Consider the following 22,284-nt stretch of genomic DNA (forward strand, 5'->3'; position numbering starts at 1 on the left):
TCGGTAGAGAAGAAGTGGTGATCTCCTTGGTGGAAATGGCCTTGGACAACTCGACTTATTTGTGGATTATCCATTGGTCCAGGATTACTTTCTACATCACCACTTAATTTCAATTTATCGAAGTTATATGAACGACATAAAAGTAGATGTTCCAGCAGGCAGCATGAAAAATAGTATTCACAAGTGCTTTGTAATGAGGAGTAATGGGCAGCCGCTCTTACATTTTCTACCTGGTCATTGTTTTTCTTGGTAATTTCGTCAAACCTAATGTTGTAGCTATACAGTTCAGACAGACTGTAGCCTTTCGAGTTATCTCTGTGTGGTATGAAGATTTTGGTGCATCCACACTGACCAATGTCCTTATGTTTGCTGGATGTTGCTCTACTATAGAAACAGCCCACAGCTGAACGGTATTGTTCAACAGATATCATGCTTACTTTTATCTATTCCACGGATTAAATTACACAATACGATTGACACAACTTACTACAAGCGCGACACGCTTTTTTTCCCTAAATAATTCGATAGTGCAATATTTCAAGAAGTTGATTCAGTTCATATGTACTTGTCTTTCAGAAGTATTGTACTTCACACTCTTGATCGGTCTATCCCCAATAGTCATAATCAGCGACAATAATGTCGTACCCTTTCTGTGGCCAATATGATCGTCACAATCTTAGGTTCAATATCAACAGGAGTAACACGTTGTTGCAGGTAGAAGTAGGAAATATATTATCAGTACGGGTAGTAAATATATTGAAGAACTGAACAATCAGAGGGTTACACTCGACCTTCCGATGAATTTTATTGAGTCTTGACCGGTTGTCCAAATTGTCACAATTAGCTGTGCACTTTTGGTGATGAACAATATTACAGGAACAGTTCCTTTGTAGCTATGTCTCTGTCTATCTATAGATAGGAACCAAAGTCTACTATAATATACAAGTAAGAGTTTATTTATGAAGAAAAAATATACTTATATTATAACAAAGACATAGTACAGAATGACGGTGGATACAGTAAAATAGTCGGAACGATGATGAAGAGTAGCTGGTCCTACAAGATGCACCTATAAAATGGAGTCGATGGGAAATGAGTATCAACCTTTTTCCTTCAGGCTTTAATGGACTGTTCTGCTGGTCAATCTTGAGAAGTATCTTTTTCTTCTTCACATAACTTTGATAGCGCTTCACTTGGTTTTGCTTCGTAGGTCTGGTTTGCTTGCTTTCTTTGTTTCTGATTATATAGTTTGCTTTGCTGGTTGTTTGTTTGCTTATGCTTATGTTCTTCGTTTGCTTATGCTTATATAACAGGCGTGCAGCCTGCTGTGCTGCTATGGGTTCTCGTGAGAGAGCCTGGACTGTGCAACCTGTGGAAAGTTGCACGCTGTCTCAAGCAGGGCAGACAACTTCAGAAAGCGCCAGCAGCGTTACGCAAAATTTTCCAAATGAGAATTCTCGAGATGAAAATTCATCAATGGAAAATTATGCCAGAGTTACCCGGCAGGCACAGGTGCACGCTGACACCTGCGATTAAGTTCAAGTACACGCTGACACTTGAACTTTGTTCTCACCAATGTGAGAGGGCCTTGGTTAGAGGCAAACGCAAGTGTGATGAACACTTGCACAGTTACCAATGCCAGAGTTACCCGGCAGGCACAGGTGCACGCTGACACCTGCGATTAAGTTCAAGTGTACGCTGACACTTGAACTATGTTCTCACCAATGTGAGAGGGCCTTGGTGAGAGGCAATAAACACCAATGCCAGAGTTATATGGCAGGCACAGCCAATATCACTCGGAGGGCAGGCGTACAAAGGACACTTGGTCAATTGTCAGCAGTGGAAGGTCGTCGTGGCTAGTGCAAGCCAAATCTGCGTTAGCTGAAACAAGAAGGAGAAACAGGTTAAATTAGAAAGTTTTGGGAAAGAACAAAAGGTTTATCAAATTACCTGCAACGTGAAAGCAGGCGAATAGCAATGCATGCCCTTGCTCCATGGACACCAGAGTCCAAAGGCCTGACGTCCACTAAAGTGGTTTTGAAAAGCAAAGATAGTAGCCATGTGGCGGCCATGTTTGATTTTGAATAGGGTCTGGAACTAGTAGAGAATCTCCCTTTCACTACATGTAGGTCATGACCCACATACGTTTCAGGTCTGTCAAAAAGAAAACAAGTTGGTGGCCTGGTGGACATCTGGGACTTTGGTTTGGGCCTAAAATCAATAGGGAATTTCCTCTACCATAGGAGATCACACCACAAAACTTTCAGTTCAGCCATGGGTTGAACTACCATCGCGAAGTGTCCACCAATTCCTAATAGATACATTGATAAAATAATGCCTTGAAAGTATGCGTACTTGGTGATCCAATTATGTCAGTGTACTTACATTATCAAAACCTCCAACAACCCCACCACCACTTTGGTGTCAATAGCACACAACCTTGCTTAAGTGTGTCAATCTTGAAAAGAGACAGAGAAAAAGTTTTCTAAAACAGTTGTCATGTACAACATACGTCATCTTCTGTGCACCATGCGACTGGTTTTGCCATGGCGGGGCACAAAATTATTATGTCATGTACATCATACATATACACAGACGATGTCGTACTAATCAATGTAATATTCAGTTATCACTGTGTGTATACTGTATATCGTCATGGCGTTGATTCCCAATAAAGGTGGCGATATCACAGACAATATTCCGACAACATCGTCATATTACACCAGGTGATGTAAGACTTACCGCAGTAGCCCTAAATAAGCTTGATCTGCATCAGCAATACACTCAATGACTCATAGAAATAGCAACAACCTAAAAAAGTAAATGAAATACATGTGTTCCGCGCATTTTACCGATCTGCGCTATCTTAAGATTGCGCTGCGCATTCTTAGGATCCTATAATTGCGCGGCAATCTCGAGATCGCGCAAGGGAGTTGGGGTGTTGTGTGTGTTGCATGAGCCAATGTGAGATGTTGGCCTGCAAATAATATAACTGAGTTTATGTTCTCTCCGAGAATTTGCAACATCAAACTGCATAAATTATGATGAAATATATGAAATATGGGTAGCCATTCCAACAATAATCTTCTGCACGGATCATGGGCTTGAATTCTGAAAAGTAACATCAACTTCTGCAATGTTTTATTGTATAAGGGACAGAATGCGTATAAAATGAAGAAGTGCAGAAGTTTACGTATGAAGGAGGCAAAGACCCTTCATGGGCCAAGATGCCGCTATGACGGTAAACGGTAAACGGTAAAGAATGAAAGAAAATGAGGACGGGAAACTTGGTGTGAAAGAAAATGGTGTCCCCTACGTATTACTAGTAGTAGAATTCGTTCTACCATATTGTTCAGTGATTTATTGTTGGATTTGAGATGATGGTCAGTAAATATTGGTCAAAGTGTCATAGTGAGATCTGTTCACATTATCAAAGGCATGGCCGCCTTAATTAGCACTGCTAATTAGGCTTCTGAGATGATGGTCAGTAAATATTGGTCAAAGTGTCATAGTGAGATCTGTTCACATTATCAAAGGCATGGCCGCCTTAATTAGCACTGCTAATTAGGCTTCTGAGATGATGGTCAGAAAATATTGGTCAAAGTGTCATAGTGAGATCTGTTCACATTATCAAAGGCATGGCCGCCTTAATTACCAGAGGAGGAAAAGAATTCGGGTCGCAGAATTTGAAGTCGGTGATCACGTAACCATTGAAGTCCCGAAGCTAGACAGAGCCAGCAGCAATCCACGCCGCCTACCCGCCATCATAACGAAGATTACGGGAGATCACGATAAGCAGTACCACCTCTGCACGGAGTATGGCAATATCGGGTCTTATCGTGGAGGTGACCTAATGCCATACTCATCCACGATTGTGCCGAAGTTCGACGCCACCGTGTCCCTGAGATCAGCCGCCAGATCAGCATACCCGAAAAAGATGTCCAAAGCCAAATGCAACTGTAGAGGAAAGTGCGATACGCAACGATGCGCCTGTTTTCGGGAGAACGAAGAGTGTACTAGTCACTGCCACCCAAGCCGATCCTGCAAGAGACCCAAACCAAGTCGACATCAACAACGTGATGCCAACCTCAACCCGATGCTGTACGTTGGCGACAACAACTGGCTGACGGACCGACATATGGAAGAATCAAATCGTCTAATCAAGAAGATCGAACCAGCACTGTCGGGCCTCGAATCAACAGTTCGGCAACTCCACGGGCATGTTAAAACCAAGAAACCGTCCGGGAAATTCGTCCAATTTATACATGCTGGAAACGACCATTGGGTTACGGCTTCAAACGCAATCGGCAATAAAGACAACGTTGTTACCGTATACGACTCTCTACACCGGGGCGAGATATCGACCGAAGTGCAACAATCCGTGGCAAAATTTGTTAAATCAGAGAACGAGAAATTGTCATTCGAACTCGCGAACGTGCAGCAACAAAGTAACTTCTCCGACTGTGGCCCATTTGCCGTCGCCTACGCAGTATCGATCGCCTACGGGGAGGATCCCGTATCGCTGACATACGATGATGTACGAAAAGATCTATCCGACGGAATCAAGAGAGGCTTCTTTAATCGTTTCGTGTCAGAATGCCTATTTCGAACCGCCACTCTGCGAACCTACGACGCGCCGATTCATTGCAAGTGTCGCGGTATTGACGATGGATCAAAGATGATCGAATGTGAAAGATGCCTAACGTGGTGTCATTACGACTGTTACCGTCTGACTAAGAAATCGAAAATCGAAAACTGGAAGTGTGTCGTGTGTAAAGGAGTGTGGTGAAAGACAGACTATTAGTACGAGCTATGAACTATAAACTATAAACTATTAATTATGAAGTGATCCTGGTCTTTATTCATCGTCATTATCAACATCATTCTGTGTGAAATAACTTCAACCGATGCGCTTGAAAATTTTATGTTTTTCATTTTATCAAAGGCGGACGGTTTACAGGCTGTATTGGAAAGGGGCCATCCATTTAGCAGGCTTCATACGCATAAAAGTCTGGATTTCCGGACACCCCCCTCAAATGGTAAAAATGTAGGGCTTACATTGACGCCCCTCCCCCCCTCAGATGCATATCATAAAATGGATGACCCCTTGCTTAAGAAGGGAATGGGATCAACATTAATGGAGATGACCAAATTGGACCAAGAAGGGAGACTACAGGCAGGACTATAATCAAATGTATTTGATCAATTAAAAGGGGCGTGGTCACTCTCAGGATGGATATCTGCAAGCTGTGGCCGGAGTAACCTGGAAAAGAAAATACATGTAGTTGATATTATATTTATAATGAGAAAATAACATAAAGCATAGAGTGTCTTATAAGAAATAGGGCCTAACCATTTGCATGAGGTCTCCCTTCCCAAGGAAGACCTTGAGGCCAGGGGAGGCCTAGGGCCTAGCCTACATGACAAGACAACAGACATTAAGAGTGGCAGTAATTGAGGCTTAGAACATGCTATAAAGGCAGTAAAATGCCGAAGTAATTGGAGAAACTATAATAATAACTAGAGTAGCCAAACCAGGAGCATAAATATCGGTACAAATAGGCCTACAATCATACAAATCACCATAGTCAAAGATTTGAGACGGACCCTGAGCCAGCATTCACATCATATCCGGCATCCCATAGACAGTCACATGACAGTAACGTGACAAATCGAAGGTGTAGCAAAAAGTCAGGTTAAAAATAAAGACACCAACGTAAAATGAGTGAAAATCTGTTTCTTACAAAGCCATAAAAGGATGATCTCTAAAATGCGCAATCGGCAAAAAGCGCAGAGACACCCTTGCGCGATCTCGAGATTGCCGCGCAATTAAAGGATCCTAAGAATGCGCAGCGCAATCTTAAGATAGCGCTAATCGGCAATTGGCGCAGAACACATGTACTAGCATATTATTATCGAGCCTATTATTATAAGCCCAACCACAGCCTGACAGAAAGTGTCAAGAACGTTTGATCGACCTTTCTTAGCTGTAAGAGATAACATCACACCAGCCGGAGGAAGTCACTGCCACGCCATCCACAACAAACCTTTTAAGAGGCACAATGAACAAAAGAACAGATGCTAGTTTTCTGCTAGTTTGTTGTGGCCAGCTGAATTTTGCAAACTGGGTTGACTGCAGAATCTGGTATGGCAGGGACAGTCAGTACATTTTGTGTACAATTGACCCAATGTACTAGTATACAGTGGCCAGCACGACCAGTACATGTTTTGTAAACAAACAATGTGTAGGCCTATACAATAATGTAGTGTAGACGACATGCATCATTGCATGCATGCTGTGTGTATTGCATGTAGTTGAGCACGAGCATCATGACCAAACTTCCAAAAACACACCTCAGACCTACTAATACTAGAAAATACAATGAGTGTAGGTCCAATGTACATTTTAATCAAACCTCATGTCCCAAATGTTGCATTTAACTTACCAATAATGCACTAATAACACTTTGAAAATCCTGAAATCAAGCACATGTGCAGTCTCTTGCAAGATGAGAAACAGGAAGTGGTCAATGTATGGAGCGCCTTTACTGAATAAATTATTCTCTGATATTTTTCAAATATGTATTTTTTTCAGTTTCAGTGATGCAGAACCTAAATACAGCAGACCCTACATAGAAATCCTTTCCTCCTAACTGAATTGAAACAATAGTAGTAGTACAGCATATTTATGTATGGTCTCCAACTATACTTATAGGGCGCCTTTCGTGCACAAATTTAGTGGCATCTTTGAAATAATTTTCAATAAAATCCAAGAAGTAATGGTCACATGGTACAAGTTTCCCACCCGATTGTGGTGGGTTAATCATAAGCATAATTTGATGTGCGGTACTTGCAGCTGCCACTTTGGCCTGTGGGGCCTAAATTTGGAATGATCTATGAGCTGTTCTAATATTTCTGTAAGGTATGACAAATCAGACAACTGCCTTTTTTCCTATGATCATGTAGGCCTCTCCTTATTCACACATGCATCTGTGATCTGTTCAGAACTGGCCCTGGCCAAGTGGTGAATCCGAGACTTGCGGTACCAAGCTTGCATGTACAGTCTAGGTCAAAATAATAGTGAAGAACGTGCCACTTGATGACAATGGTGAATTTTTAACTTTGACCTCAGTGATCCCTGATTGATAGGTCAAATGATAAACCAGGGTGATATGTATACACATCCACCAACAATTTCATCACTCTAGTGACAACAATAGGCTACAAAATGACAAAAAATGATTTCCAAGATAGCCACCTAATGATATGGCACCAAATAAATAAAAAATCAAGAAAATGTAAGGTACAAGTCAGAAAAGACAAAAGTGAAAAGATAAAAAAAATAATAAAATAAAAAAAATATTTTTGGCCGTCCTTGACCGGGGTTTGAACTCACGACCTTTGGATTGCCACAACACGAAAAACACGAAACATGCAATTTCGGCCATATCTGTGTCTGCGTTGTGACCTCTGTGACCTTGACAAGTAGGTCAAATTAAAAACCCATATGATATATGATGTATCCTTGCTATGAGTACCTACCACAAAAGTTTTATCGAAAACAAGTCATCAAGCGAGATATCACACTTTTTAGATATCCACATTCGACCCCCTGGTGGCCAAATTGAGAATCAGATCGGACCGATATTCAGCACAAGACGTTATCTGATATAGGGGGTTATATGTACCAAGTTTCAAGTTCATAGCTGTGGCGGTTGAGAAACGTGCCATAGTTACACTGAAACAGCCAATTTATGCCATTTGACCTCTGCAACCTTGAAAAGTAGGTCAAATTAAAAACCCGTACGATATATGATGTATCCTTGCTATTAGTACCCACCACGAAAGTTTTATTGAAAACAAGTTATTGATAAGCGAATTATCACACTTTTTAGGTATCCACATTCGGCCCCCTGGTGGCCAAGTTGAGAATCAGATCAGACCGAAATTCAGCACCAGAGGTTATCTGGTATAGGGGGTTATATGTACTAAGTTTCAAGTTCATAGCTGTGGAGGTTGAAAAACGTGCCATAGTTACACTGAAACAGCCAATTTACGCCATTTGACCTCTGTGACCTTGAAAAGTAGGTCAAATTAAAAACCCGTATGATATATGATGTACCCTTGCTATGAGTACCTACCACAAAAATTTCATTCCAAACAAGTTATTAATAAGCGAGATATCACACTTTTTAGATATCTACATTCGGCCCCCTGGTGGCCAAATTAAGAATCAGATCGGACCGAAATTTAGTGTCACAGGTCATCTGACCAAGGGAGTCCTGTGTACAAAGTTACAAGTTCATAGGCTTAGCGGTTAAGAAACGTGCCACTGTTTTTGAAACAGGATACGACGACGACGGACGACGACGGACGACGGACACTGCGGTGTTGTATAGACTCCCCTACGGTGAGCCAAAAACCAACCAAAGCAGTCATGATTACCTAACTACAACCGCTACTGCTAGAACGAGGCACAATGCTTCACACATTGTAACTCAGGTGTTTAAGAATGTTAAACAGACCCTTTCCTTGCTTTCTTTTTCAACCTAAGTCGCAAAAAATTCTATCTCTGTTCATCACACTAATCTAAGTTGGGATTCATGGTCACTCCTACCTGTATTTTCCCTATAGCACCTATTGCAACTTCTGGTGGCAATATGATAGGTTTGGCATATGTTCCACCAATCTGAAACCGACAAGGAATGTTTAGAAACTACATCTTAATGGCACTGTCAGTATTACTTGTTCTGTGGAGGACATGCACTAGACTCAAAACGGGAAAATTTTACCATAATGTGATGTTTTTCAGACCGGAAATCACCAAATTGAGCTTTTCAAGACCCGTATTCTACATCTTTGATTTGAGTCCGACACCTTCATTGAAACGTCACTGCGCTGCAAATGTCTACTTACCGAGCCTATATTAGATAATGAGAATGTCCCTCCTGTTATATCACTCTGCCCTAACTTGCCAGCAGTTCCTAGAGCCTGCAGACGATTTATTTCTGCACCTATTTCCAGTATATTTAGACACTGCATGTTCTTTACGTTTGGTACCAGTAGGCCATCAGGCGTGTCCATAGCTAAGCCTATGTTATGAGAAGCCTGGAAGGAAATAAATGTACATGTACATGTATCTTATACAAATATAACCAGACAAGTTGGCTGCGGCACTTGGACCCTGCCAGGAAGACAGAAGCTCAGATGGCCAAAGAACACCTGGCACTGCAACGTGACAAAGGAGTTGGAAAGCCTTGGGATGTCTTGGGATCATACAGTGATGTACCTGCGCCAAGGCAAACAAATGTGCCCACCCAAATCGAAAGTAGCTGCGATGGGCTCCTGTGCAAAGACAGAGTCATCTGGCCAATGAATACAATTGGTGCCAAACCATAGTGGCACACAGCAAAATGTTCACATCGCAATGAGCAAACGAATAGGAAAAAAAGCAATCTAAGGGATTACCATACCCTACCTTATAAATCACATTGTCACAATTTTCATCAGTGTGTGCATTTAGTTCTGGAAACTGGTGAAGGGCCATAGAAGCAGCCTGAAATACAAACAATGTGGTGCTGTACGAATATGCTATCATCCATTGCTAATATTCAGGTTATTCTGGTCCATCTTATCATTGACTAAAATGATAGCCATTCAAAAGAAAAAATACATGATCTAATTTTTGTTTTGCTCTTTCATGATATTTTGATATCCTGATATTTTAATGAGTCAGGCTTCAACTCATACATTTAGGACAACGAAGGATTAACAGGTGTTTATTTACCTTGGACCAAGACTGAACAAGTAATTTCTCTCCATCTTATTCATCTTATTTTTAACCCACACAACATTTCAGAGTGCTGAATGTCATTTTTGAAAGAATCAACTAACACACCGATCATAGATATCTGATGATGAAGAATGATTGAATAATCACGTGTGCTTACCTTCAATATTATTGGCATGTAAGACAAGCGTATACCCCTTTCAGCGGCAATGGTCTTCACATCGCTCCGAAGATGTACAAGAGCGGTCATATCTACTTCATCACAGTAACCAAAGTGTGGAATTGTCTGTGCTAATGTCATCGTCTTCACCATAGCCTTTTTGATACCTCTTACTGGAACCATTTTATCCTCGCTTAAAATAACTGCGGCTGGTCTAGCGACAGGAGCGGTTATAGGTGGAGCAGGAGCTGGGGTAGAAGACGGTCTTGCTGGAGCTGCAATTGAGGGCGTTGTTGTGGGTGCTGGGGCAACAGCTGTTGGTCCATCAGATATGAACTTGAGGATGTCCTCTTTCAGAATTCGTCCATCCCTTCCTGTATGTGTTATATCGGCCAAATTGATCTGAAATGATACAGAGCTCTGCATTTGAGTGGTTACATCACATCGCCCAATGGGGAGAACCGTGGCCCAGTAGAAGAGCGTCCCACTTGTGACCGGCCAGAACGTCATGGGTAGGAGACCCGGGCAGTGCCAATCTTAATATACATATACTCTCAACTGGTCTGAAAAGGTCAAATGTGGTGAAGTGTGTGCGCTCTGAGGTTTCTGCAGAAACCTTTTTTAGATTGGGATGAGGAATAGATATATAGCCCTGCTTTGAGAATGTTGTACATTTTAAGCACTTAATTTAGATTTATTCGATTTTGATAAAAAACAACTTTACCTTGTGTTCCCTTGCCAGGCGTCGTACAGCTGGCGTGGCCAACACCTTTTTGCCCTTGACCTCGTGCATTGAATGCTGCATTCCAGAAGTCTCTGCATCATGGTCGACCTTCGCTTTAGCATCATCAGCTTGAAGATAGACGGAAAATCATAAAAGAAATTCAACTAAAGATTCAATGCAATCATTAAACTCTTTCATTAACTACATGTATAGCAAGTTCCGCCTAACAAAGTCAATGCTAAGTTTGATATTTTGGAAATGAATTTTTTTTTACAGCTTTCTCAGTTATCGTTTCAAAGCTACAGAAAAAGATTTCATCAGTGACATTGTGGTAGGTTATAGCAAATGATGGCTTGCTGTACTCTTTGACAAGCCTTAAAATTCAATTTTAAAGCAATATTAGTATAGGTACACCAAAGTTTTGCTAGCAGTATTGGACAGTTATGCCGAGGGAACATTTTTTTTAGCCAGGTGCTGTCATCATATTTTGACACAGTTTAGAATACACGTCAGTTTTGACTAGGTACATTGGACAGAAAAAAACATAACCAACTACATGAATCAATCCAGGTGCAAATTTTTCTCCCCTAAGAAAGAAAATAACAATCCAGACGTTGTGCCTGGACAAAAAGCAAATTGGAGAACTTTGGGCCTTTTAGAGAGAATAAGCATTGCCCACCTGACTCAGCATCAGTCTCGATATCAACCAGAGGTTTCCCAACGAGGGCGATATCATCAACTGCATAGTGTAGCGTCTTGATGACACCATCGAAGCGGCTCGTGATCGTCACCGATGCCTTGTCACTCTGTACCTCACAGATGCTATCAAACTGGTTTACCCTATCACCAACATTCACGAACCTGAAGAGAAAAAAATCATTTTTGTCCAGGTTATTCAATACCCCTCTTCAGAAGGTGGCCCGGATATGACGATGGTATGGTTTGTGTAACGCCCAAAATCATCATATAGGTTTTGGTAGTTTTGTATTTGCATTTTATTTGATGTCTAGGTATTCATAGATCACACTTTAATAATTTACTTTCTCAGTCATGTAGGTCTGTATGATGTCTCATGTACTTTATGCTTGTTTAAAGTTAGTTAGGTGTGGGTGCCTGTCACCGTTAATTAGTATACAACTCAGAACTTTCTAGGAATTGAGGTCCGGCATCCTCCGAGGACTGTCCATAGTTTATGTGACACTTCTTTGCTATCTTCGGTAGTCTTTGATGTAACTCTTTCCCAGCATCTCAAGAATTTACAACTTCCTGCAGCTTGCAGTTAGTTTCCTCTCTGAAGAGTGATATGTCCTGGTACGCCTTTCATAAATCGGTTTGACCATGGGTCACTTTCAGGATGTTAGAACTTTGTTACTTTAGAAGATTCAGTGAGACCTAGGTTGTGAAGGTGGCAAGACGTGCCTCTTCTTTTGCTTTGGACAAACGGTCCAAATAGGCAAGGTGGCAAAGTGCCCCTTCTGTTTCTTTCTGGACAAATGGTCCAGCCTGTGAAGGCCTAAAGTAGGCTAGGTGGCAAATGTGCCCCATAGTCTTTCGTTCTGGACGGATGGTCCAGCAGTTTATTTTGATTTGATAGAGCCAGCCTTGTAAGTAGAGTTATAATTCTCGATTTGTCGTTTTCTGTTTTAACGAGATAATTTAGGTTTCTTATAGAATCAATATGTTTAGGATTTTACTTTCAATATTGCAGATTGAACCACTTCATGAACACTTCATGAACACTTCATGAACACTTCATGAACACTTCATGAATACTACACTTCACGTCGTTACGTTTCAAGCAACTTCATTGTCACTTCGTTCCTGTATGAATACTTCACGTTGTTTCGATCACTTAAGTGTGAACTGTATGCAATATGCAAGTTTGTGGAGTAATTAAAAGTGTGTATCAATACTGGACCTATACATTTATTTCGTTTATTCTCGTTGTGAGAATGGAAAGGCCTCACTCACCCCATGTGGACTAAAGGAGAGTCCACATTCAGTTCAATAAGGATCTGACTCAGTTCAAGGAGCTGATTCAGTTGAAGGACAGTTCAAAGGGAGCTGCATTCTGAAGAATACGCTTCAAAGATACGTATTGGATCGCGGACTACGGATCAAGGGATTCGTGGACTTGATGGTGACAGAAGAAGAAGGATTTCAACCGACAGGAATTGACCGGACTGAAAGTTTAAACGGAACTCTCTACTGGTGACATTCAAAGGACTGACGTTGTTATCCACTAAAGGTTTAAAATGGCAGATTCAGAAATGAAACTGTTGAAGAAGCAACGTAGTGTTGCTAAGGGACTTGTGACGAGGACTCTTAAGGGTGTTGAAAGCATTAGGTTGGATGTAGAACACTTACCTCAGGTGATGGAAATAAGTGAGAAAGTAGGCAAGTATTTTGATCAGTTCTTGGCATGTCATAATAGGTATCATTCTGCTTTAGTAGACCTTGATGAAATAAGGAAATCCAACGAGTATTGTGACAGGGTTATTTGCCTCATGCGCGCATTCAGGGCTGACATTTCTGCTTGGGTTGATTATGCTGAACAAATGGCAATTGATGCAACTCGGTCAGAATCTGTAGTCAGTGTCCAACCTCAGGATTCAGTTTCGAATGTAGGGTCTGATAGGTCTGCCAAGAGCATGAAAAGTGGTTCTAGTAAGACTAGAAGTTCCACCAGCAGCAGGTTATCGTACGCCCTTATGGAAGCTGCCACCTCCAGAGCCATGTATGAAGCAGAGGCTGTTCTGCTACAGGAACGCCAGGCCCTTGCCAAGAAGGAGCTTGAATTGACCCAGGAGAAAGAGGCCCTAGAGCTGAAGACAAAGGTCGCAAAAGCACGAGCCAAGGAGAAGGCCTACCAGGACCACTCCCTTGTCAAACCTGTAGATGTACAGGATGTTCGTGTCCGTGATGAGTCATGGAAGTCAAGCCTCAATCCGGACATACCTCCCTTCAGGCCTAGAATGCCAAGTCTGATGTGCCATAGTACGCCAACGCAAGAATCACCTGTCACACGAGAGGTAAAGTTTACCGATGGTCCTGTATTTAGACAACCCACATCAAGCCGCCCAGCTGGCAGTGATGGAGCGTGCCATCAACATCAAGACGGATGCCAATTATCAGAAGTATCGAATATCACAACAACAGAGTCTGACACGCATCACAATAGTAGGCCTAATGACACTTACCAGGTCAAGGAAGCATGCTCACCAGGAAGTCAAGATGTGAGTTTGGCTTTGTCAACTTTACCGGATGCATTGTTGCGAGTTCTCGACCAAGGGCAGAAGCAACAACAACTGCTTCTGGACACCTTACAGCTCCCCAAGGTTGACTTGATGACGTTCGATGGTGATCCATCGAAGTATTGGATGTTCATCAGAGCATTTGAACACTCTGTGGACAAACACACCCTAGATGACAGTGTCAAACTTAGCAGGCTATTGAGGTTCTGTACTGGCAAGGCCAGGCGAGTGATAGAAAGCTGTGCAGTGAAAGAGCCTGCTGCAGGCTATAAGTTAGCCAGGAGCCTATTGAAGGATAGGTTTGGTAACGATTTCGTAGTGTCCCAAACTTGGGTGGACAAGATAACAAATAGGAAACCCATTAGGGCCTCTGATCCGGAAGCTTTAAGGGATTTGGCCGATGACCTGCGGAATTGTGTTGAAACATTGACATCTATGGGTAGGCTAGATAGGCTTAATGAGAACAGCCTAGTTCAAATAATCGAAAGGTTACCGCTGTACTTACAAAATAAGTGGAAGGGGACAGCCTACAAAATAAGGCAGGAAGCAAGGTCACCTTCCATTCAAGATATGTTGTGGTTTGTCTCGAAGGCAGCAGACGAGGCAAATGATCCAGTTTTCGGAAAATGCGGTCTGAAAGATGCCAAAGATGACACCAAGAAGCCAAAGGACTTTAGGACAAGATCATCAGGAAAAGTTGGACCTGCATCCTTTGGTACCCAAGTAGATGACGACAAGAAAGGTAATAGAAGTTGCCCAGTGTGCCATGAGGCCCATCTGCTGTACTTGTGCAGTAAGTTCAAGGCCATGAAACCCCAAGAGAGGATGTCAGTTGTTCGCCAGGAAAGAGTATGTCTGAACTGCTTAACTCCAGGTCATTTTGTGGCTCGATGCACGAGGACGATGACGTGTGGGGTCAGTGGTTGTACATTGAAGCACAACAGACTTCTCCACATAGATAAGCCACCAAAGCCCAAGCCTCCTGAGATTGGTGCCAAGAAAGTTGAAGATGCGGTGAAGAAACCAGAGGGAACATCTTCATCAAGTCATGTCACTGGGGCCGGTAGGACACACGTGATGTTGCCAGTTGTTCCAGTAAGAGTCAGGGGACACGATGGTGGTAAGTTTGTAGAAACGTACGCTTTATTGGACAGTGGATCAACCACCACTTTCTGTTCTGAGAGCATTGTTAGAGAGTTAGCTTTAACAGGAACAATGTCTACTATGGAGCTGACCACCCTGGAAAATGATCGTAAACCGGTAACTACCTTTGAGTACAAACTAGAAGTATCGGACCCTCACGAGAAGGAGACGATTGCACTGCCAAAGGTATTCACCAGGCCAACTCTGAATATAAATCAAGGTGTGGTCGTACCCAAAGATCTAGAAGATTGGGGACACCTTCAAGACCTGGATTTGCCAGTTGTAGATAGTCACCGGATCGAGCTGTTGATTGGCCAAGATGTACCCGAAGCGCTGATACCACTCGAGGTGAAGAGAGGTGAGATCGGAGCACCATATGCCATCAGGACTGCTTTGGGATGGACCCTTAACGGACCAATTGACTCACATAACCAGTGTCACATGGTTAATGTCACAACCACCGTCAGTGACCTAGGACTGCAGAAGCAGGTAGAAAAGCTATGGAAGTTGGAAAACGTAGGGGGAGATGACCAAGGCATGTCAGTAAATGATCGCAAGGTGATCTCTCTGTGGGATAAGTCCATCCAGCACAAAGACGGCCACTATGTTCTGCCCATCCCATTCAAGGCTACAGATCCAAGTCTGCCAGACAACCTCATCATGGCGAAGCGGCGATTGGAACATCTTGGGAGGAGGCTGCAAAAGGACCTGGACCTTCACCGGAAGTACACGGCGGAAATAGATCTTCTACTAGAAAAGGGGTATGCAGAAGAGGTCCCACGAGACGAAATTAGTCGGAGAGATGGCGGTGTATGGTATCTGCCACATCATCCGGTACTGAACCCTAAGAAGCCAGAAAAGACCAGGATAGTGTTCGATTGCGCTGCAAGATTTCGAGAAACGTCACTGAATGATCGAGTGCTCCAAGGTCCCGATCTTACAAATAAGTTGGTGGGTGTCCTGATAAAGTTCAGACAGGAACATGTTGCCTTCATGGCGGACATAGAGGCAATGTTCCACCAAGTTGAAGTCGTCAAGAATGATCGCGACACACTACGCTTCCTGTGGTTTGAAGATGGAGATATATCAAAGGACCCAAAGGTCTACAGAATGACACGGCACCTTTTTGGAGGTGTTTGGAGCCCCAGCTGTGCCAATTATGCTCTGAAAAGGACAGCAAGAGACAACGAAGCCCACTTCAGTCTTGAAGCAAAGGAGACGGTGGAGCAGTGCCATTACGTGGATGACTGCTTGAAATCGGTCCCTGCTGAAGCAGGAGGGATTAAATTGGCACACGAGGTATGTAAGCTGCTGGCCAAGGGTGGTTTTCGTCTGACGAAATGGATCAGCAACAGCAGGGAGCTACTCAAGACATTGCCTGCAGCAGAATTGGGGAAAGGGGTCAGGAACCTTGACCTAGACAAAGATGGACTGCCGACAGAGAGGGCGCTTGGGATGTTATGGGATGTGAGTGAAGACACCTTCCGACCCAGCATTAGCATACAAGACCGTCCACCCACCAAACGAGGGGTCCTCAGCATTCTGAGCTCCGTCTACGACCCGCTTGGTTTGGTAAGCCCTTACGTCCTTTTGGCAAAGATCATATTCCAGGACCTTTGCCGGAGCAGTATTGGATGGGACGACAACATGCCGGATAGCCACCTAGAGCAATGGAGAAGATGGTGTGATGATCTTCGGAAGTTAGAGAGGTTCAAAGTCCCTCGCTGCTTGAAGTCGGAAGGTTTGGGACCCTTGGTGCACAACACACTACATCACTTTTCAGATGCTTCCGAGAGAGGTCTAGGCGCTGTCACATATCTCAGAACAGAAGATGCTGATGGTGAAGTTCACTGTGCCTTGGTGATGGCTAAGGCGAAACTGGCTCCAATAAAGGCAACCACGATCCCAAGGCTGGAGCTAGCTGCGGCAGTAGAATCGGTGAAACTGGACAAGGTGATCCGGAAGGAATTAGAAATTCCCATTCATGCTTCAGTCTTCTGGACTGACAGCATGATAGTCCTACATTACATCGCGAACGAAGAGAAGCGCTTCCAGACCTTTGTTGCAAATAGGGTTGCAAAAATACATGAAAGTTCATCCCCTTCTCAATGGAGACACGTGGATACAGATACAAATCCTGGAGATGACGTATCACGAGGCCTGGCAGCGGATGAACTGATTACAAACAAGAGGTGGTTGTATGGGCCAAGCTTCCTATGGCTCCCGGAGTGTGACTGGCCGCAGACACCAGCTATAAACATACAAGAAGACGACAGCTTCAAGTTGGAGGAGAAGGTCCAAACAAAGGTTTATGCAACGGATAAACTAGAGGGAGCATCAGCCAAGGGTGATGTAATCAAGCGCCTCATAGAAAGACACTCCAGTTGGAGCAAGCTCAAGAAGTCGGTAGCGTGGATCTTGCGAGCTAAGACGATGCTACGAAACAAGGCCAGGAATCGCCAACACAATGGTGTTGGTGTCGTGCCCATTGAGTCAGGTAGTATAAAGATACCAGAGCTGAGGAGGGCAGAGATTGAGATGGTCAAGTTTGCACAAAAGGGTATGAATCAAGACACTAAAGCCAGGTCAAATCCAATACGTAAACTCAAACCGATGAAGGATGAAAACGGAGTAGTGTGTGTGGGCGGCCGCCTCAACAATGCCATGCTTTCATACAGGGCGAAGCACCAGATGATCCTTCCCAAGAGACTCCACGTGGTAGAACTAATCATCAGTCATTATCACAAGATCACGGGACACTCAGGGATTGAGCGAGTTCTTACTGAGATTCGACAAAGGTTCTGGATCGTCAAGGGGCGGGCTGCAGTCAGAAGGGTAAATCTGAGGTGCACACATTGCCGGAAGTGCAATGCAAAGCCAATGAAGCAGCAAATGGCAGATCTACCGTCAGATAGGGTGAACCCACCAAAGGCGCCATTTACATATGTGGGACTGGATTACTTCGGACCATTCCAAGTGAAGATGGGAAGAGGAAGGAAGAGAGCCAAAAGATATGGCTGCATCTTTACATGTCTGACATCTAGAGCTATTCATTTAGAAGTCGCGGGATCCCTAGACACGGATGCGTTCATCAACGCACTGCAGCGCTTCATTAGCAGAAGAGGCCGACCTGAAAGGATTCGGTCGGACAATGGTACGAACTTTGTCGGGGGCCGAAAAGAGTTGAAGCAAGGCTTGGCAGAGTGGAACCTGCAGCATATTGAGAGCTACATGCAGCAGCAAGACATTGATTGGACATTTAACCCCCCAGCGGCATCCCACATGGGAGGAAGTTGGGAAAGGATGATACGGTCAGTAAGGAAGGTGATGTCAGGGATATTGAAGGAGCAGGTACCTTCCGAGGACGGACTCACAACGCTGATGTGTGAAGTTGAGGCCATTATAAATGGACGCCCCATCACCAGACTGTCTGATGATCCAGAAGACCTGGAACCATTGACCCCGAATCATCTGTTGCTTCTGCGCAGAGGACCAACATTACCACCAGGGCTCTTCGTGAAGGACGACCTTTACAGCAAACGACGATGGCGGCACGTACAATACCTTGCCAATCTCTTTTGGAAAAGATGGACCAAGGAGTACCTTCCATCGTTACAAGAACGCCAGAAATGGCTGCAAGACGAAAGAAATGTCAAGATAGATGACATAGTCCTCATTGTTGACAACAACATGCCTAGAAATGCCTGGTCACTAGGTCGCGTGATTGAGGTATATCCAGGAAATGATAACCGTGTCAGAGCAGTCAAGGTTAGAACCCAACATACACAACTGGTTAGACCTGTCAACAAACTGTGTTTGATTGAACCTGTAGAGGACACTGATGAAGTTGTAAATCGGATCAAGTAGTCATGTCACCCTGCCGCGCTTCTGCAATGATGCAAATGACTGGTCACATGCATGTTGTAAGGCTGATTGATACCTATTATGCACATGTCAATTAGGCCTATGGTTTATACAGTATGCAGATTTCAATTTAGGCTTAGGTTTAGATCATACATTAATTAGGTGATTGATTTTGTTCTATGAATGTTTATTATAGGTAAATGCTGAGTCTGGAACGCATTTATGGGGCCGGAATGTAACGCCCAAAATCATCATATAGGTTTTGGTAGTTTTGTATTTGCATTTTATTTGATGTCTAGGTATTCATAGATCACACTTTAATAATTTACTTTCTCAGTCATGTAGGTCTGTATGATGTCTCATGTACTTTATGCTTGTTTAAAGTTAGTTAGGTGTGGGTGCCTGTCACCGTTAATTAGTATACAACTCAGAACTTTCTAGGAATTGAGGTCCGGCATCCTCCGAGGACTGTCCATAGTTTATGTGACACTTCTTTGCTATCTTCGGTAGTCTTTGATGTAACTCTTTCCCAGCATCTCAAGAATTTACAACTTCCTGCAGCTTGCAGTTAGTTTCCTCTCTGAAGAGTGATATGTCCTGGTACGCCTTTCATAAATCGGTTTGACCATGGGTCACTTTCAGGATGTTAGAACTTTGTTACTTTAGAAGATTCAGTGAGACCTAGGTTGTGAAGGTGGCAAGACGTGCCTCTTCTTTTGCTTTGGACAAACGGTCCAAATAGGCAAGGTGGCAAAGTGCCCCTTCTGTTTCTTTCTGGACAAATGGTCCAGCCTGTGAAGGCCTAAAGTAGGCTAGGTGGCAAATGTGCCCCATAGTCTTTCGTTCTGGACGGATGGTCCAGCAGTTTATTTTGATTTGATAGAGCCAGCCTTGTAAGTAGAGTTATAATTCTCGATTTGTCGTTTTCTATTTTAACGAGATAATTTAGGTTTCTTATAGAATCAATATGTTTAGGATTTTACTTTCAATATTGCAGATTGAACCACTTCATGAACACTTCATGAACACTTCATGAACACTTCATGAACACTTCATGAATACTACACTTCACGTCGTTACGTTTCAAGCAACTTCATTGTCACTTCGTTCCTGTATGAATACTTCACGTTGTTTCGATCACTTAAGTGTGAACTGTATGCAATATGCAAGTTTGTGGAGTAATTAAAAGTGTGTATCAATACTGGACCTATACATTTATTTCGTTTATTCTCGTTGTGAGAATGGAAAGGCCTCACTCACCCCATGTGGACTAAAGGAGAGTCCACAGTTTGAGATAATGGGAGACTGCTAAAATGTGGAATCGAGAAGGATTGACAACTGGCAAGGCAAAGGAGGATGCTGAATGAGCACGATTGGATTTGAGTGCAACGGATGGAAATCGTCTATTTAGGACTTAATAATGTGTCCTTAGAATAAGAGGGTGTCCTTAATATGTAAGTGTCCACAAAGGGAAGTTTCACCGTATGTGCAAGGTGCTGCTTGAATGACTTATCTATAGAAGCATTTACCACTCTTTCACTGTGACTTCTCTGATTCCCTCTCCAATGTCTGACAGATTAAACTGGACAACTTTTCCGTTTAAAGCTGAAAAAGAACACTTTTTAATGAGTAACATATTCTATTAAGACTAAGTTATGTCAATGAGGTGACAATAAACAGTAGAATAGAAACAAACAAAGAATCAGTCGAATTCAGGAGAGCTGTATAACAGATCTGTTGATCTGCAATTTGTCTGCTGCAATATTAGTGCATAAGTTTTTTACTGCCAAGTTTAGCATACATTTATCCAGTTTGTTATGGTAGGTCCTCTACATACATCATATGAACAGAAGTTTATATTGCTGGGATTTGAGGCTACACTCTCCGTCTTACATGCTACAATTTCTTTACAATTTCTGTGAAGAGGAGTATCAGTACAAGCTTAATGTCCCCCCTCCCCGAGAGTACATCTTACTTTGTATCGTGGGCCATGAGTAGAACCCCAAACCCACAAAAGAAGTGGAGTAATCAATGTTCATATAACTTAAGTTAGAATGTGGTCCTGACAGACCTTCCCCTGTTTGAAACTGACTACTTACGCTGACTTTGATGCAAATACTTTGATTGAATCAAGGCACCCGGTAGATGCTTCTGATTATCATACTGCACAGGTTGTCTGAGAATAACTCTCGATCGAGATGTGGTTGAAATAAGGCCCTGAAAAAAAGTGTGAGTTTATTTTTGCTCCAATAGTTCTTTAGAAGTTGTCGAAAGACCATGCCGATCAACAACAGACTTAGAATATGTTGAATTTCCAGCTTACACATTTTGCGTGCCGACAGCCATGTAAAAATGTTTTGTCTCCACCATATGGCATACCACGATTTGGCTTGGCTTGCAAATTTTGATGCATGATCTCCCCGTATCAGTCACTATCACACAGCATGTAATTAGCCCCCCCCCCCCCCACCTCGGTTGACACTACTTCATTCTTGATGTTTTTCCACCATCACACCTTGGCAATCATCTACGGTTTTGTACTTTGTTGCTATTAGTTATTTAGTAATCATCATCCCTTGTGAATTCTCTGCGCTTCAAATCAAATCATGAATGGGTTTACAAAATGCTTGGATTTGGGACTGTCGAAATTAGGGTACTTTAGTGATTGGTCAACGAGGAAAACGGCTGCCAGGTTCTACAAATAGGATAGAACATCCATGAAGTGGAGTTTCATGTGTAGAATAAACTAAAGTCTACTAAATGAACATAAACATATTGCATATTTGCCTACGTACTCGGCGAAATATGCTCGAATTTAAAAGTTTTGGAAGCTTTCTTCTCACAAGGGCAGCCATATTGCGCGATTTGTTACATCCTCGATGTACACTTCGAGGGATGTCGGAGTTCTTCTAGAAATAACAGGTGACGCCACCATTAGTCCATAACGTGGGAATACGAATTCGGTTCGATCCGCTCACCATCTATTAATAACCAAGTCCACCACGTGCTCATTCGTATTTTCCGCGTATAGGACGTGTGGGAATGCGTGAACTAATGGTGGCGTCACCTGTTATTACATTGTATTACTAGGAGAACTCCGACATCCCTCAATGTGTACTTCGAGGATGTAACAAATCGCATAAATATCGACGGGGAACGACCTCACGCATGCGCAAATGGTAGAACTAATTTCTATTCCCAAATTTCTCCCTTTTGCCGGTCAAATATTACCAAAAAACCCAATTAAATCACGAACAAAACTTATTTTCCAATCAGGGTACCACTTTTGTAATTTTCAAAAGGTTTTGTAACTTTTGCAGCATTGCCTAATTGGTGACAGCGCCACCTG

The 22,284-nt window shown here is 42.9% G+C and overlaps 2 protein-coding genes and 1 long non-coding RNA gene across 3 annotated transcripts in view; 1 reads left to right on the forward strand and 2 right to left on the reverse strand.

The window, feature by feature from the left end:
• Positions 1-21,864, reverse strand: part of LOC135486610 (lipoamide acyltransferase component of branched-chain alpha-keto acid dehydrogenase complex, mitochondrial-like) — a 31,984-nt gene extending 10,120 nt beyond the window's left edge. The window contains exons 1-9 of the mRNA XM_064769545.1: positions 21,731-21,864; positions 21,035-21,152; positions 20,465-20,540; positions 11,354-11,535; positions 10,675-10,802; positions 9,951-10,352; positions 9,479-9,556; positions 8,917-9,108; positions 8,618-8,689 (exon numbers count right to left, since the gene is read on the reverse strand). Coding sequence (XP_064625615.1) covers positions 8,618-8,689; positions 8,917-9,108; positions 9,479-9,556; positions 9,951-10,352; positions 10,675-10,802; positions 11,354-11,535; positions 20,465-20,540; positions 21,035-21,152; positions 21,731-21,790 — 1,308 coding nt within the window. The 5' untranslated portion in view covers positions 21,791-21,864. The remainder of the gene's footprint in view (positions 1-8,617; positions 8,690-8,916; positions 9,109-9,478; positions 9,557-9,950; positions 10,353-10,674; positions 10,803-11,353; positions 11,536-20,464; positions 20,541-21,034; positions 21,153-21,730) is intronic.
• Positions 258-8,416, reverse strand: LOC135486609 (uncharacterized). Its single transcript, XR_010446728.1, has 3 exons — positions 2,743-8,416; positions 2,386-2,458; positions 258-1,881 (listed from the first exon to the last, which is right to left on the reverse strand). It is a non-coding gene; the product is annotated as an uncharacterized LOC135486609 (long non-coding RNA).
• On the forward strand, positions 17,636-20,222 carry LOC135486611 (uncharacterized). The gene is made up of 2 exons (XM_064769546.1): positions 17,636-19,828; positions 19,933-20,222. Exon 1 carries the CDS (start codon positions 17,685-17,687, stop codon positions 18,936-18,938), a length of 1,254 nt encoding a protein of 417 aa, XP_064625616.1. The 5' UTR covers positions 17,636-17,684; the 3' UTR covers positions 18,939-19,828; positions 19,933-20,222.
• Positions 21,865-22,284: the final 420 nt, after the last annotated feature.

This window comes from Lineus longissimus, chromosome 4 (genome assembly GCF_910592395.1).
Source record: "Lineus longissimus chromosome 4, tnLinLong1.2, whole genome shotgun sequence".
Lineage (NCBI taxonomy): Eukaryota > Metazoa > Nemertea > Pilidiophora > Heteronemertea > Lineidae > Lineus > Lineus longissimus.